Here is a 13,997-nt window from a genome sequence, read left to right on the forward strand (position 1 = left end):
TCTGCAGCGTGGGGTGCCAGTCGAGTGGTAGTACACTAGGGCGCCCGAGCGCTTCAACTGCTCGGCCACGTAGCGCCCATCTGATACGAGCCGTTGCAGTCTGTGTTGGTAGATGCGTTGGTCCTAGCCAGCCGCCACTCGGTGCCAATTCTCTGCTAGGCCTGATGAGTAGCATACATCCAAGTGCTCTGGCTCATAGGCACTGCAATGGGTTTCAACGTACACAGCGAGGCATTGGGAATGCAACTGATACTTCATCATCTTGTGCACGTTGTATTGGACTGCTCGTTCATTTCATCGTGGTTGGCATGGGCAGCAGCCGCCCCAGAGCGTAAGCGGCTAGGTGCAGAGCGCTGTGTGGTTCGGTTGTGTGCTGTGTGTGCCCCTTGACCGGACATGTGACCCACGTGCGGCCTCTGTCCCGACAGCGGCGCGTCTCTCAGAGCCTGGGTGGGCCGCTGAAGGAGCTGGAGCCGCCGCTGAAGGCGCTGGAGCCGCCGCTGAAGGCGCCGCTGCCGCCCGAGATGGTGGCCACCATGCTGAGCGTGCTGCACGCGCGGGCGCCGGCCGCCGGCGTCAGCCAGGAGCTGAACGAGGCCATCCTGACGATGGTGGGCAACGCGAGCCAGGCGCTGCTGAGCCGGCCGCGCCAGCCGCCGCCGGGCGTGGCGCGGCCGGCGCCGGCTGGGCCGCCGCGTCCGCTTGACACCCGGCTTTGGCCAGGCCAGCCTCCCCAGCCAGGTCAGTGGGAGAGACGGGCCGGGGGTGGGCTCGGGGTTCGTGTCCGTCAGATGGTCCGGCACGGTCGGGTCAGACACAGCCGGGGGCGATGTCGCCGGAGCGCGCTAACCAACTGAACTATCGGCACGAGCGGTCTATCTTCTCATCGCCGAGTCATCAGGATCATCTGGTGTTATCCGCAGCTGTAACCAACGAGTGTTCCCTGTGGCCCGTTGCAGCTGTTCCCGGCGCTGGGCAGCGAATCGCTGGTGGGTGGTCTGGGCACCAGTATGGCAGGCCTCGGCTTGGGCGGCGGCTCCGGCAGCGCCGCGGGCGTCCCCACCTCCAGCGGCGGCCTGCGGAGGACCTCGCCCTTCACGCTGCCCGGTGAGACCGGCTGCTCTGGACCAGCCCCAACACGGCACCGGGCACGTTCATCTCCCGTCTGCGCACACCGTCCGCCTCACGTTAGAACACATGTCTTCTAGTTCAGCTGTACCGCTGCACATCTGTAAGGATGTGATAATTTTCGGCTCAGGCTCCACTATATGAAACAACAGTGGTTGCATGCCGTGTATATTTTCGCCGTTGTTTAACTATCGCGCCGGTGTGCGGATGAGTTGATTTGCGACTCTTGTGCCGGTGTCCATCAACAGGTCTACGTTCCGTCCCTGCCGCGAGAATTTTAACTGTCGTCTGTTTCCAGCAGGGCTTGGATACGTGAGTAACCTTGTCAGTTATGCCTGTCTACAAATAACCCAGAACGTTTTATCGTAGAGCTCCCAAGCTAGTTTCCTTAACACCCATGAAACGGTATAGTGCTTAGCGGCCCGTTCCCTCGCCGTTCTGTCCGACCAGCTGAGGTAAAAAGGGGCCAAGCTGCAGTGGGGCCATGTTCGGCCATCTAACCTGACCTGACGCCGTCTCCATGTGTTACCTGGCCAGACCTGACGCCATTGCCATGTGTCACCTGACCTGATCTGACTTGACGCCATACCCATGCTCGGTCACCTGACCTGACCTGACGCCATGTCCATGTGTCACGTGACCTGACCTGACTCCCTGTCCATGTGTCACCTGACCTGACCTGACACCGTGCCCATGTGTCACCTGACCTGACCTGACGCCATGCTCATGCTCGGTCACCTGACCTGGGCCCGCCTATCGGCAGGCTCCGTCGGCTCCTCGGCTGCCGGTGGCGGCGGCCGCGGCGCCCAGGCCTCGCTGCTCTCATCGCTGACGCCACCGGCCGTCTCAGGACTGTTCGGCGCAGCTGCCACCGGCGGCGGCGCCGGCAGTGGCGCCGGGCCGCCCACCTCCGCCCTGCACGGGCTCGCCCGCAGCGCGCAGTGTGAGTGCGGCGGCGGCGACCGGCCTGGCGTGAGAGAGCGCCGGCTGGGAAGGACCAGCCGCGCCGCCCTACCGGCCGCTGCCGCTTATCGGCGGCGGGGGAACTGCTTATCCGACCTTTGCGTGGCGTTCGGCAGTGCCCGGCTGGCGGTGGACTCTGCCGCTTCCAACACGCGACCCGTGTCTCAGAGTCCACTTCGGACCGAGCGGCGCTCGGTCTGCTGCGTGTTGGTGCCCGTGTCCCACGGCCGACCGTGACCTGACCTCGATAGGCCGTGTTGACCTTCGTCGGTGGGCTCTGACAGAGGCGTCGGCTGGCTCTGACAGAGGCGTCGGCGGGCTCTGACAGAGGCGTCGGCGGGCTCTGACAGAGACATCGGCGGGCTCTGGCAGAGGCGTCGGCAGGCTCTGACAGAGGCGTCGGCGGGCTCTGACAGAGGCGTTGGCGGGCTCTGACAGAGACATCGGCGGGCTCTGACAGAGGCGTCGGCGGGCTCTGACAGAGGCGTCGGCGGGGCTCTGACAGAGGCGTTGGCGGGCTCTGACAGAGACATCGGCGGGCTCTGACAGAGGCGTCGGCGGGCTCTGACAGAGGCGTCGGCGGGCTCTGACAGAGACATCGGCGGGCTCTGGCAGAGGCGTCGGCAGGCTCTGACAGAGACATCGGCGGGCTCTGGCAGAGGCGTCGGCAGGCTCTGACAGAGGCGTCGGCGGGCTCTGACAGAGGCGTCGGCTGGCTCTGACAGAGGCGTCGGCGGGCTCTGACAGAGGCGTCGGCTGGCTCTGACAGAGGCATCGGCGGGCTCTGACAGAGGCGTCGGCAGGCTCTGACAGAGGCGTTGGCTGGCCTTGACAGGAGCGTCGGCAGGTTCGCGCCACCACGGCGCCGGTGCCTGGCCCGGGCTGGTTGTGCTGACGCCCGTCCGCGACCCTTCCAGCCGACGTCGGGCCGTTCCAGTCGGAGGCGGCCGCGCTCTCCAAGGAGGTGGAGGAGGAGGCCAACAGCAACTTTCAGCGCATCTACAACCACCCGCCGCATCCGACACTCTCCATCGAGGAAGTGCTCGACATGCTGAAGCGGTTCCAGGACAGCAACGTCCCGCGGGAGCGCGTGAGTTCCAGCTGTGTGCCCCGAAAGGAGAGGGGACTGGTGGTATACGGACTGGGTAGTGTCCATTGTCTGCTAGCCGTGGGCACCGGAGCCGGACGGATGTCTGGACGTTTGGTTGGTACCGGCTGGGCGGTGGCTGGGTGCGAACCGTGCTATCACGGCGTCTGGGAGAAGGCGGAGGCTGCTTCTGTTCGGCATCGCCGCAGATTGCGGTCCCGCGGTTATCGACCGCACCCGTTGTACCTGGTGGCTTGGAACGGTGCAGGATGAGACGGAGACGCGTCACATACGCCATTTGGGTTATTGGTAATCGTCCCTTGCTTGTACTCAGCTTCACCGAGGCATTCAACAGAGTACCGGGCCATATATCGTAAGGAAGATGTAAATATGCAGAACACATCATCGAGATTCGCATTTGTTTAAATGCGTGAGTCGAAATGCTGAAATCTGCGTATTTAGTGATCATGTCTACCCGATGAAAGTGATATACTGCGATTTGAGTAAAGAAGGTCTTCTTTAGCCTAAACGGCCTTGACGAGAATCATATCCAATTCAATTTCATTAGACCTACGCTCAAAAGCGAACAACTTGAGGCGACCGGCGCCCAGTGTCATCAGCGCCTCACCATCCATGCGTGTCCCACCGCCCGGTACCTGACCCCGGGACCCGGTGGCCTTCGGCGCCCAGTGTCACCAGCGCCCCACCATCCGCGCGTGTCCCACCGCCCGGTACCTGGCCCCGTGACCCGGTGGCCTTCGGCGCCCAGTGTCACCAGCGCCTCACCACCCGTGCGTGTCGCACCGCCCGGTACCTGACCCCGTGGCCCGGTGACCTGACGCCGCCTGTCGGTACGCCTGTGTGAACACGGCGCCGGCGTCTGCCGCTGATGGGCCAGCTGTCGCCGGCAGGGCGGTGGGGGCTCGGCCACAATCGGTCGCGTGTGGTGAGCGGATTGCCCGACACTGACGCCAAATCAGGGCGTAGGGGACGCGGGCCCGCCGTGGGCAGCAGGGGAGGGGGGGGGGGGGGGGGAGGGGAGAAGCGGGAGCAGCTGTTGTTGGATGTGTTTCGGCCTTTCATTGACTCAGAGCCGTGTGCCCCAAAGTTATTTTTCGCTTTCCTTTGAATAACGATTGCTTTAGTTAAGGCAAATTTCACAGAAGCTTCTTCCCAGTGAATTCGCTGTAGATGTTGATTCCGTACGTACATCACATAATCAAATGGCTTAACGATGGTAGGTTCAAAATTACCTTGTGTTGTAACAACCACTAAATATGTCTTTTTCGGCCACACTTTTACGACACGAGTGTAGGAGCCCTCGGGTGTACGCGTGAAGTTGGTGCCCTCAACCTTGGGACGTTTGCGTATAACTCAGTGTTGTCCGCCCTCATCGTGTGTGCCTCCTTTGGGGTGACGTCGGCAGTTCGCCTGGCGCCGTGTTCCTTTTACAACAAGTTGCCGCTGGGCTGATGTGTTTTTATGCGCCTTCCTCCATTATTTACTAGCGCTGGTATAGATTGGAGCTCGAAAGAAGCATGCCGGGCTGAATGTTAACTGAGGGTTGTTTTGCGGGTGGATGGGTGTGTTTGCTCAGGTATGTTTGTCGTATTACCTGTTTCCATGGTATTGCATACTGACACTGGAGGCGGCGGTGTGGCGTACCCCTGCGCTCCTCGTGCGACATTGATCTTGCGTGACCATGCCGACGATCGGGCGGGAGGCATCGGGCCACTGACAGTCTAGCGTGCGGCCGCACTACCGCCATCTATGTTTCATGGACGGCATTATGATGGAGCCGATCAGAGGTGCAAATATTCACGTGATGGTGGGTGAATGGGCGGCCGATTTTTGGCTGCGGGCGCAGTCAAATGCACTTGGCGCCTGTTCACGAGCTCTTCAAGCAACCCTCAGATGTGAATAAGCAGGTCAGGGGCGTACAGGTTTAAGCCCAGCCGCGCGACATAGTCGACCATGTGGGGACCAGGTTTGCATCTCTGGTATCGAGCGTCTTACATTGCGTCACCACGTGTTTCCGGTAGTACACGGCCGGGCGCGCGGGGGCAAGGGGTGAGGGGGGGGGGGGGGGTCGGTGGCGGCGTCGGCGGCATTGTGTGGGGACGTGCCCCGTCATGGCTGAGGTCTGTGCCCGTGCGGCGCGTGGCGACGGCCGACCGCTCGCCTCGCCAGCGGGTCTGGCCCACATGTGCCTACCGAGTGCCAGTCGGTATCAGAATGGTGCCTGTTAGTGTGCGCTACCCCGACACGTGTGGTGCGGTGCCACGTGTCCCACGGTGTCACGTGGTGACGTGCGCTTGTGCGGTCGCGTTCGCAGGAGGTTTTTGCCTGCATGCTGCGCAGCCTGATGGACGAGTACAAGTTCTTCCCGCAGTATCCCGACAAGGAGCTGTATATCACGGCACAGCTGTTCGGCGGCATCATTGAACACAACCTAGTCACGGAGTAAGTGCGCAGCGGGGAAAGTCGGCTCCACACCCATCGTAGCGTTAGGGCTGACTTCGAAGATGTGAGATGCTCTATGACAGAGTCAGTGGTGGATGGACCGAACTTGCGAGGTCTGCATGGGTGGCGAGTATTTAGATTTTCTCGTGTAAGAATGTCTGCCGTCTATTCAATTGCTGTGCCGCTGGGTGCGACAGTTGGTCTCCCGTCAAAGGTTGTTTCATCTTTTGGCCTCTGGAGGTCTTGAATTTAGCCAGCTCACTACTGTTACTGGAATTCCAAACAGCCTGCCACAGAGATTGCAATGATGGAGAACATAGTCGCGCGACGCGCTCCCCAAACGAGGCGGGCAACAGCTGACGCTTGTCACACCGCCACAGCTACATAGGTCTGGGCCTGGCGCTGCGCTACGTGCTGGATGCCGTGAAGAAGCCGCCCGGCTCCAAGATGTACAACTTTGGCATCGTAGCGCTGGACCGCTTCAAGCACCGGCTGAGAGAGTACCCGCAGTACTGCCAGCACCTGGCCACCGTCGAGCACTTCAGCCAGTTCCCGCGACACTTGGTGGACGTGAGTGATGCGGCGCTAGCGGGCGTCGCCTAGGGGGGGGGGGGGGGAGGGCGGAGGGCAACGTTTGTTCTCGTTTTTTTTCTCGCCGCCGCGGTGAGGCCTCGGTCCAGAGCGCGGGCGAGTACTGGACACCGACTGGGCGCAGTGGGACGTGTCACGTAGTGCTCTCATTGATTGTCTGTTTTGGTGGCGGCTGCGATGTCTACAGTGGGCTGCAACGGCATTCAGTCAGTAAGCGTTTAAGCAAGCGCCTGATGTGCTTGTGCTAGGTGTTTTGCAGAGTCGGTTAATTCCCGCCGTCAGGCACAGTAACGCTCTTTGCCCCAGACATGGCGTATTGGGCGCCTGCGGGCGTCCTCTGACGTCGCTTGACGCGCCACTTTGAGCGCTGGATGCTATTCCAGGCGCGCATTAGTGTTCCACATACCAAGTACTAGAAGACTGTATCATTACCCCAGTCCGGGATCGCCAGGCTGGAGTGCTGCGTTTGGTTGTTTGTTGACGTGTAGGTTACGCTCCCGGCGTGTACCCTGACTTCTGGCGTCGCTCGGCGGCGGCGCGCAGTGCTCGGTCGCCTCCAGCCACTCCTGACCGAGCCCCTCGGCGTGTGCCGCAGTACGTGGAGTGCGGGATGCGCTCCCAGGAGCCGCTGAGCCGGCCGGACGGCCCCGTGCTGCCGCCCCACCTGCAGGCGCTGGTGGCCGACGGCGGCGCGCCGCCGGCCTCGTCGGCGCCGTCGGCGGCGGTGACGGCGGCGCCGGTGCCGGCGCCGCGCGCCACCCTGGTCACCACGGCGCTGGTGTCGGGCCGGCCGTCCATCGCCAACACGACCAACATCGAGACGCTGGTGAACGCGCTGCCGGAGGAGACGGCGCCCAGCGAGGCCGTCCAGGACAAGGTCGGCTTCATTTTCAACAACCTCAGCCAGCTCAACCTCAGCCAGAAGGTGAGTGGTACGCACCCCGTTAGCCGAGGGTTTGGCCGGCCAGACATTGGCTGGGGGTGGGGCCGCCCAGACCTGCCAAGGGGGTCACCGCTCTACGTGCTGAGGCCTAGCACTGTACCGTTTTTATAGACGTCATTCGTCATTGACGGTGTGTCTCGGCGATGGTCTGAAAGGGTTGGGGCTTAATTTGTGTGCGGTGGATACCACCGAATCATGTATATAACTTACGATGATGTCCCCAACCGTAACATTTCGTTAGTTGCAACAGGTGGTTAGGTGGTACTGAAGTCATTGCCTTCGCGCTGTCAGTGACCGCCAGCCGTCCCTCACGAAGCGGCGTCCTTTCTCAGTGTGAAGAGCTGCTGGAGCTGATGGACAAGGAGTACTGGTCGTGGTTCTCTCAGTACGTCGTCATGCGACGTGTGAGCATCGAGCCCAACTTCCACACGCTGTACGCGAACTTCCTGGACGCTATGAGGCTTCCCGAGCTGGTGCAGACGGTGGTGCGCGAGCTGCACAGAAACATCCAGGTCAGTACAGCCGGGCGGTGGTGTCCGCCGGCGTCCAGCAGGTACAGGGTGGCCTCCGACGCGGGGGCAGGCGGCCTCTCTGGCATGGGCGGCGCTGCGTGAGACGGAGCTGTTGTCGCTATGATGAGGTGGTTTGAGGGACTGCTATTTCCGGGGCGTGTTCTAGGAGGTCACTGAGCCGTTTCACGTAGTTGCGCTTGCTGATCGTTATGCTACAATGCCCCGCGGCAGCATCACACAGGCCAGCGTTAGAACTCCGAGAGTGTTCGGTCTTGAAAGCGCGGCCGCCGTGTCCGTCAGCTGCTCAGCGTGTGTCCGAGTCGCGTTCTCGATGCCGGGTTGGGGCGTGTGTGGCCTCGGGCGAGAGGACCGACTCAACCGTGACTCCGCCTGCCGCCAGGTACTGCTGCGGGCAGACAAGGGCGTGGAGAAGTTCAACGATCGTACAATACTCAAGAACCTGGGCCACTGGCTAGGACTCATGACCATCGCCAAGAACAAGCCCATTCTTCAGGTAAGAGCGGTGGTCCGTCAGTCAATACTATGTGCAGAGCGGGCATGACTGAGCTCCTCCATTGGCTGGTATGTGCCCCTGGATCAGTTGTTCCTTTAGCGGCGACATTCCCGTCCCCCATCAAGATCGCGTTGTGGGTGCGTTTTGAGTCTCGTCTCCTCGTCGCGGGCCGTGGTCCCGGCGTGACCTGCACCGTGCCCCGTCGTGTTTCAGGTCGACCTGGACCTGAAGGCCCTGGTCGTGGAGGCCTACCACCTGGGAATGCACGAGCTTCTGTACATCGTGCCTTTCGTCGCCAAGGTTCTCGAATCGTGCGCCAAATCGAAGGTGCGTGGTGTCGCCTGAGCTCCGTGCTCTTCGGCGCGGCGCGCCCAGACTGCGCACTTGCAGGCTTTGGTGTGTGGGTGGGGGGGGGGGGGGGGGAAGCTCCCGGTGGGAGGCGTCTGCCGTCAGCAAGTGACCCAGGTGTGTGCTTGCTGCTTCCTCACTTCACTGGTATGGTTGGTCTAGAGAGATCGGAAGAACGGGTTAGATGCGATATGATGGTTTTTCTGCAGGCCCAGCTGCAAGGCTTTGTGGATTCCTATCCTGTTTGCGTTCGATATGGCTGACGCCGTATCTTTAACCCGCCGCCGGCTCGTGCGCCTGCTGGTTCGTGAGCGCCGCTCAGGAATCATCGGTGCCTTTTCAGATATTTAAGCCGCCCAACCCGTGGACGATGGGTCTTATGAACCTGCTGGCCGAACTACATCAAGAGCGTGACCTGAAACTCAACCTCAAGTTCGAGGTGGAGGTCCTCTGCAAGACACTCTCTCTCGACTGTGAACGTAAGCCCTGCCGATATGTGGGACTCATGCCACAGGGGGGGGGGGGGGGGGGGTAGGATGAGGTGACAGCTTACTCGCCGGTCACTGCGCTCTGCGTACGTGTTTCTCTTTTCAAACATTCAGTGATCGTGACCATTGTCGCCTTGGCATCGGTGAGTTGCAAGCGAAAGCACCCGCTCACCAACACTGGCCTCGTTGGTCGGTAACCGTCGCGGACAGAGCCCTCGAATCCCTTGGAGAGCTTTCTCTGAAAGCTACGTGTGCGGTGCTTGGGTGGTCAGAAGCTGAGTATCGTCCGTTTTTACATTCATCAAAATTTGAAGACAGTCTACCTTTCGACACACGAGTGATGACCGTTGTCGAGGTCATGTCGGTCACATTTCCGTGGCCATCCATGGCCATGCTAGGTGGATTGAATCTTTGGAATCGAATGAAGGCGTCTGCATTGGAGTCGCATCGAATCTACCATGACCTAGTTGGATGTATCTAACGCTGCATTAACCGGATGCGCTGTGGCGAGTGTTATCCAGCACTGATTGTTCCGTTGTCACACCACGGGTGACTCCTGAGATAACATGCGGGGTCTGTGCACACGAGGGCGTATGATTCAGTGAGTTCAGGACGATATCGTACTGCTCTCCTCGCTACCGTAGCGCGCATAGCTCCAAAGAATGGAAAGGGAAGGGCCTGATTTGTGTTTGTTTTTACGCCATTGACCTGGTTAAACCCATCAGTTCGGCTGCTTACTCTGAGGCGCTAATGTGGTGCAGTTATGCGCGAGCTGTCTTATGCGGCTGACGTCGAGTGATGGGTCAGGTGACAGCCCGTTACCCCTGATAGTTGTGCCTGTGGCCGTCATTGCGGCTTGCCTGTCGCGCGTAGGGCATAAACGGCACGTCGATGCCTCCGTGACAGTATTGTACGCCCGCTGTGTGTACGCCCGAGCCGGCCGTGTGACGCGGGTGGCCATTTCAGGAGCTGAAGCCCAGCAACTGGTTGCGCGATCCGCTGCGGCTGCAGCGGCTGCCACTGCAGCTGAAGCGGCCGGGGCCGACCGTCGCTGCTCCGCCGCCTCCGCCTCCTGCGCCGCCGCCGGCGCTGCTGCCGCCGCTGTCCGGCGCGCCGCCGGCGACGGCGGCCAGCTCGGCCGAGGGGCCGTCCAGCGCCGCGCCGCCGCCGTCGTCGGCCGGCCCCGCGGCAGACGGCGGCGGCGGCGGCTGCTCGGAGCTGCCGCCGGCCGCCGTCGAGCCGCGCTTCGGCTTCGGCGACCTCAACACGTCCAGCATCGGCGGCCTGGCGCCGCACATCACCATCAGTGTGGCGGTGCGTGCCCCGAAGTCCACCTGCCACGGGGCCGGAGCCGCCAGCGAGTGACACGTTTGGAGGGCAGGGGATGAGCTGTCGGCTGTCAGACGCTTGATCTGTAGGACGTGATGGTCATGTCGCGGATGCCACAGCCCCCAGTGCGCCCATCGGGCTGCTGTTTACGGGTCATTCCTATCTGCCATGCTCTTCATTTCGTACCGGCGGGAGCCTCAGTCGTAAGTGCGTTCGATGGACTGCTGTCGGGGCCCAGTTATCGTGTGTTGCATCTGGCATGCGGTTGCGGCACGGGGCGGTCATTGGAGCTCGGCGCTGAGTGACGGGTGTTGACGTCGGCCTTCCTCCGGCAGCTGCCGCTGTTCCAGTCGAACCCGCAGCTGAAGCAGATCGTGCTGCCGGCCGTGGAGCGCACCGTCCAGGACTGGCTGCCGCGTGCCGTCGAGCGCAACTGCAAGGTCAGCTGTGTGACCTGCACCGGTGAAGCGTGACGAGTCATTAGCGCCCGATTGTTCCGTACCCCCGCGCTGGTCGGGTGCATTCCCCGTCATGTATTGGTGTGCCAACAGCTGCACCATGGAATGTTCTCGGGGTGGCGCCCTTGGCGCTGTCCGTTGATGGCAGCGGACAGGCGCCCGCTGTCCGGTGATGGCAGCAGACAGGCGCGCTCTGTCCGGTGGTGGCGGCGGACAGACGCGCGCTGTCCTTTTCCAGCCGTGCGCTCTGTCCGCTCCCTTCCCTTTGATCCCAGACGTCGGGCGGATGTTCAGCTTTCCTGCTCTGATCCACGTCCACTCCCTTGTGATGGTCCCCGTCCGTCCAGCCTGATTCGCTACCCCCCCCCCCCCCCCCTCTGTTGCCCCCACTGTCGGCTCTGACCCGCCGCTGTCCGCCGTGATTAGCAGCCGTGCGCCCCCGGCCGTCCACTGTCACATCCTCTGGCGGGTGTAGTGTGTGCATTCACTGCAATGTGGGGTTTTAGTACTATGGCGGATGGAATCGGATTCGGATTCGAGATTCGAATAGATTCACTAGGTCCGTAGCGGTGGTGCCCGTCTATGTGGGCGTCAAAGCTTCGTTTGTTATGAAATGTGAGAGACACTCGCTAAGATACTCGCTAAGATACTCGCTAAGATACTCGCTAAGATACGCTACGCCTGCGCCGTTGTAACGGCTTGCCTGCGCTGTTGTAACGGCGTGCCTGCGCTTTTCTAACGGGGTAGTTACGCCGGTCTGCTTAAAAAAAGACGACAAAATACGATTTGTTCCGGAAACGGCAAAACAAAATGACGATTACTAGGAGGAATGCTTCTATTTGTTTGATCTTGTTTACCGAACGCGTGACAACAAGGCCCTCAAACTGAAATTTGCACAGGTGTAACGTGATTTCTCTCGCTCTAATGTTTAGGTAGCCACCCCTTGGTGGTGCCGTATTCTCACATAATGGTGATGGATAGTCTTAAAGTTAAGAATTGGGCTCAGAAGTCTAGTTTTTATATAGCTTAAGGTGCGACAGGCCGTTTGGCTCGAGAAGGTTGCCTGAGATGAAGGGGCCCTTAGCTGAAAGAGGATTGAGACCTGCATTTCGGTCGGCCCCTTCCCTTTTGCAAAGTATCGTTGACGCCCTCCGCCGTAATTACTAACTGTAAACGACAAAGTGACTACAAAGACTGGGTTACTTTCGCTCTCACAACACACCGGCGAAGCGTGGTCACAGAGTAAGACCGGTAACCACAGCAGCCAGATCCGGCAACAGCTAATGCATGCACTTATGCATGCAGGGAGGGCGAGTCAGACGTCCGACGCAGCACCGACGTGCTCAACGCCTTCCTCGTCTGTTTGAAGCACCGATCTTCCGTGCTGGAATCCTTGCTTTTGATGTTCGAAGATCCACGAGGCACGAACCTATTCGAGTCTGTTCGGATGCTGCGAACCCGAGTGCTGTACCATAGGTCTGACTCCGCCTCCGTGTGCCTTGTCCCCTCAGCTCGCGGTCAACACGGTGGAGCAGGTGGTGAAGAAGGACTTCGCGCTGGATCCGGACGAGATGAAGATGCGCACGGCCGCCCAGCAGATGGTGATGAATCTGACGGCCGGGCTGACGCTCATCAACTGCCGCGACCACCTCACAGTCTCCATAAGCAACAACATCAAGTCGTCCCTGCTCTCCACGGTCCGAGTAAGCGGCGCAGTCGGCGACTGAGAGGAGCACCGCGCTGCTTCATCAGCCTCTCTCGTTGGTGTCCGCCAGTGTCGAAAGAGCCGGCGTTAACACGATTCTACGTTATCTCCACTGCGTTTGCCATCTCAATTACCCCAGCATCACTTTCCCTAGATGGCCCTATTACAACTAAACTAGGGTACACGTCCACACGATAGCCGTGTTTGAGCAGTTCTCGGCAGGTGCAGGGCCCTTCTGTCCTCATCGCTGCCGATGCTGGTGGGGCTGGCCTCTGACGGGCCTAACTGGGACATGGCCGTGTTGTGCGGCAGGCTGCCACGCCGCAGCAGAAGGAGTTCATGGAGCAGACGGCCAACATGGTGGCGGCCGACAACGTGGAGCTGGCCTGCTGCTTCATCCAGAAGACGGCCGTCGAAAAGGCCATCCTCGAGATCGACAAGCGACTGGCTGGGGTGGGTTGGGCCCGAGTCACCGGGTGGCACGTGTGGCTCGCAGCGAACGGACCACCCTGGAAAAGCTGCCCGGTTTTCAGCCACACGGCGGTTAAGTGTTACACTGTCATGGCTGTTGTCATTGTGGCACATTTGTTCGTATGGAGGTGAAATGTGGGTTGCTTTGGGCAACCGGTTTGCCGCGAGAGGCCGATAGCGCCTGCGCAATATCGTTGCGCGAGGCGATATGAACCCAAGGAACGTCTCCTCCCCTCCCTACTACCCAAATGCGGCCCCCAGTAACCTGTTTAGAAAGGCTAATATGTGATGTGGGTCGCGTGGTGATTCGGCGTCGATATGTGACGGCACTCTCGTCTGGGGCAGGAGTACGAGCTGCGCAAGCTGGCGCGCGCCGAGGGCCGCCGCTTCCGGGAGCCGGTCGCCGCCGGCTACCAGGAGTCGCGCATGCCAGAGCCCATCCGACTCAAGATGATGAGCCCGCAGCAGATGGCCGTGTACGAGGAGTTCACGCGAGTGGTGCCCGGCTTCGCGCTGAGCGGCGAGCCGCCGCCGCCGCAGCTCGCCGGCCTGCCGGCTCGCTCGGCTCAGGTGAGCTGAGCGTCCGGCTGGGCCACGTGACGGCGCTGATGGGCCGCCGCCGACAGGACGGGCCGCGTCGGGGCTCAGGTGTCGCCACATTGGCCGCGGGTCCGGAGGCGGTCTGCGTCATGTGGTCGTCGATATGCTAGATGAAGGTCAAGCAACTGGGCTATATATATATATATATATATATATATATATATATATATATATATATATATATAGCCCAGGCTATATATATATATATATATATATATATATATATATATGTATATATATTGACCGTTTCTCTCTTCTTGTTGCATCTTATATGTACATTAACTGTTCGGTCGTTCTTCCTGTCGTCGGATGCCGTGCTGCCACCCTGCACGCCTTCCACCGCCGTCCGTGTGGGACGCCGCCGCCAAGGCTGACCGCTGACCGCGCCGTGCCGCCC

At 60.6% G+C, this 13,997-nt stretch overlaps 1 protein-coding gene across 1 annotated transcript in view; it reads left to right on the forward strand.

Annotated features, from left to right (window-relative positions):
- LOC119090106 (CCR4-NOT transcription complex subunit 1) overlaps nucleotides 1-13,997 on the forward strand; it is a 36,372-nt gene that overhangs the window by 11,941 nt on the left and 10,434 nt on the right. The window contains exons 12-27 of the mRNA XM_037212900.1: nucleotides 429-629; nucleotides 960-989; nucleotides 2,017-2,071; nucleotides 3,009-3,181; nucleotides 5,514-5,641; nucleotides 6,022-6,211; nucleotides 6,828-7,157; nucleotides 7,508-7,687; nucleotides 8,088-8,201; nucleotides 8,415-8,528; nucleotides 8,893-9,028; nucleotides 10,260-10,351; nucleotides 10,702-10,806; nucleotides 12,336-12,527; nucleotides 12,842-12,982; nucleotides 13,346-13,540. Of these exons, the coding sequence (XP_037068795.1) occupies nucleotides 429-629; nucleotides 960-989; nucleotides 2,017-2,071; nucleotides 3,009-3,181; nucleotides 5,514-5,641; nucleotides 6,022-6,211; nucleotides 6,828-7,157; nucleotides 7,508-7,687; nucleotides 8,088-8,201; nucleotides 8,415-8,528; nucleotides 8,893-9,028; nucleotides 10,260-10,351; nucleotides 10,702-10,806; nucleotides 12,336-12,527; nucleotides 12,842-12,982; nucleotides 13,346-13,540 (2,376 nt within the window). The remainder of the gene's footprint in view (nucleotides 1-428; nucleotides 630-959; nucleotides 990-2,016; nucleotides 2,072-3,008; nucleotides 3,182-5,513; nucleotides 5,642-6,021; nucleotides 6,212-6,827; nucleotides 7,158-7,507; nucleotides 7,688-8,087; nucleotides 8,202-8,414; nucleotides 8,529-8,892; nucleotides 9,029-10,259; nucleotides 10,352-10,701; nucleotides 10,807-12,335; nucleotides 12,528-12,841; nucleotides 12,983-13,345; nucleotides 13,541-13,997) is intronic.

The sequence above is a fragment of the Pollicipes pollicipes genome, unplaced genomic scaffold (genome assembly GCF_011947565.3).
Source record: "Pollicipes pollicipes isolate AB1234 unplaced genomic scaffold, Ppol_2.1 Scaffold_3087;HRSCAF=3621_pilon_pilon_pilon, whole genome shotgun sequence".
Taxonomy (NCBI): domain Eukaryota; kingdom Metazoa; phylum Arthropoda; class Thecostraca; order Pollicipedomorpha; family Pollicipedidae; genus Pollicipes; species Pollicipes pollicipes.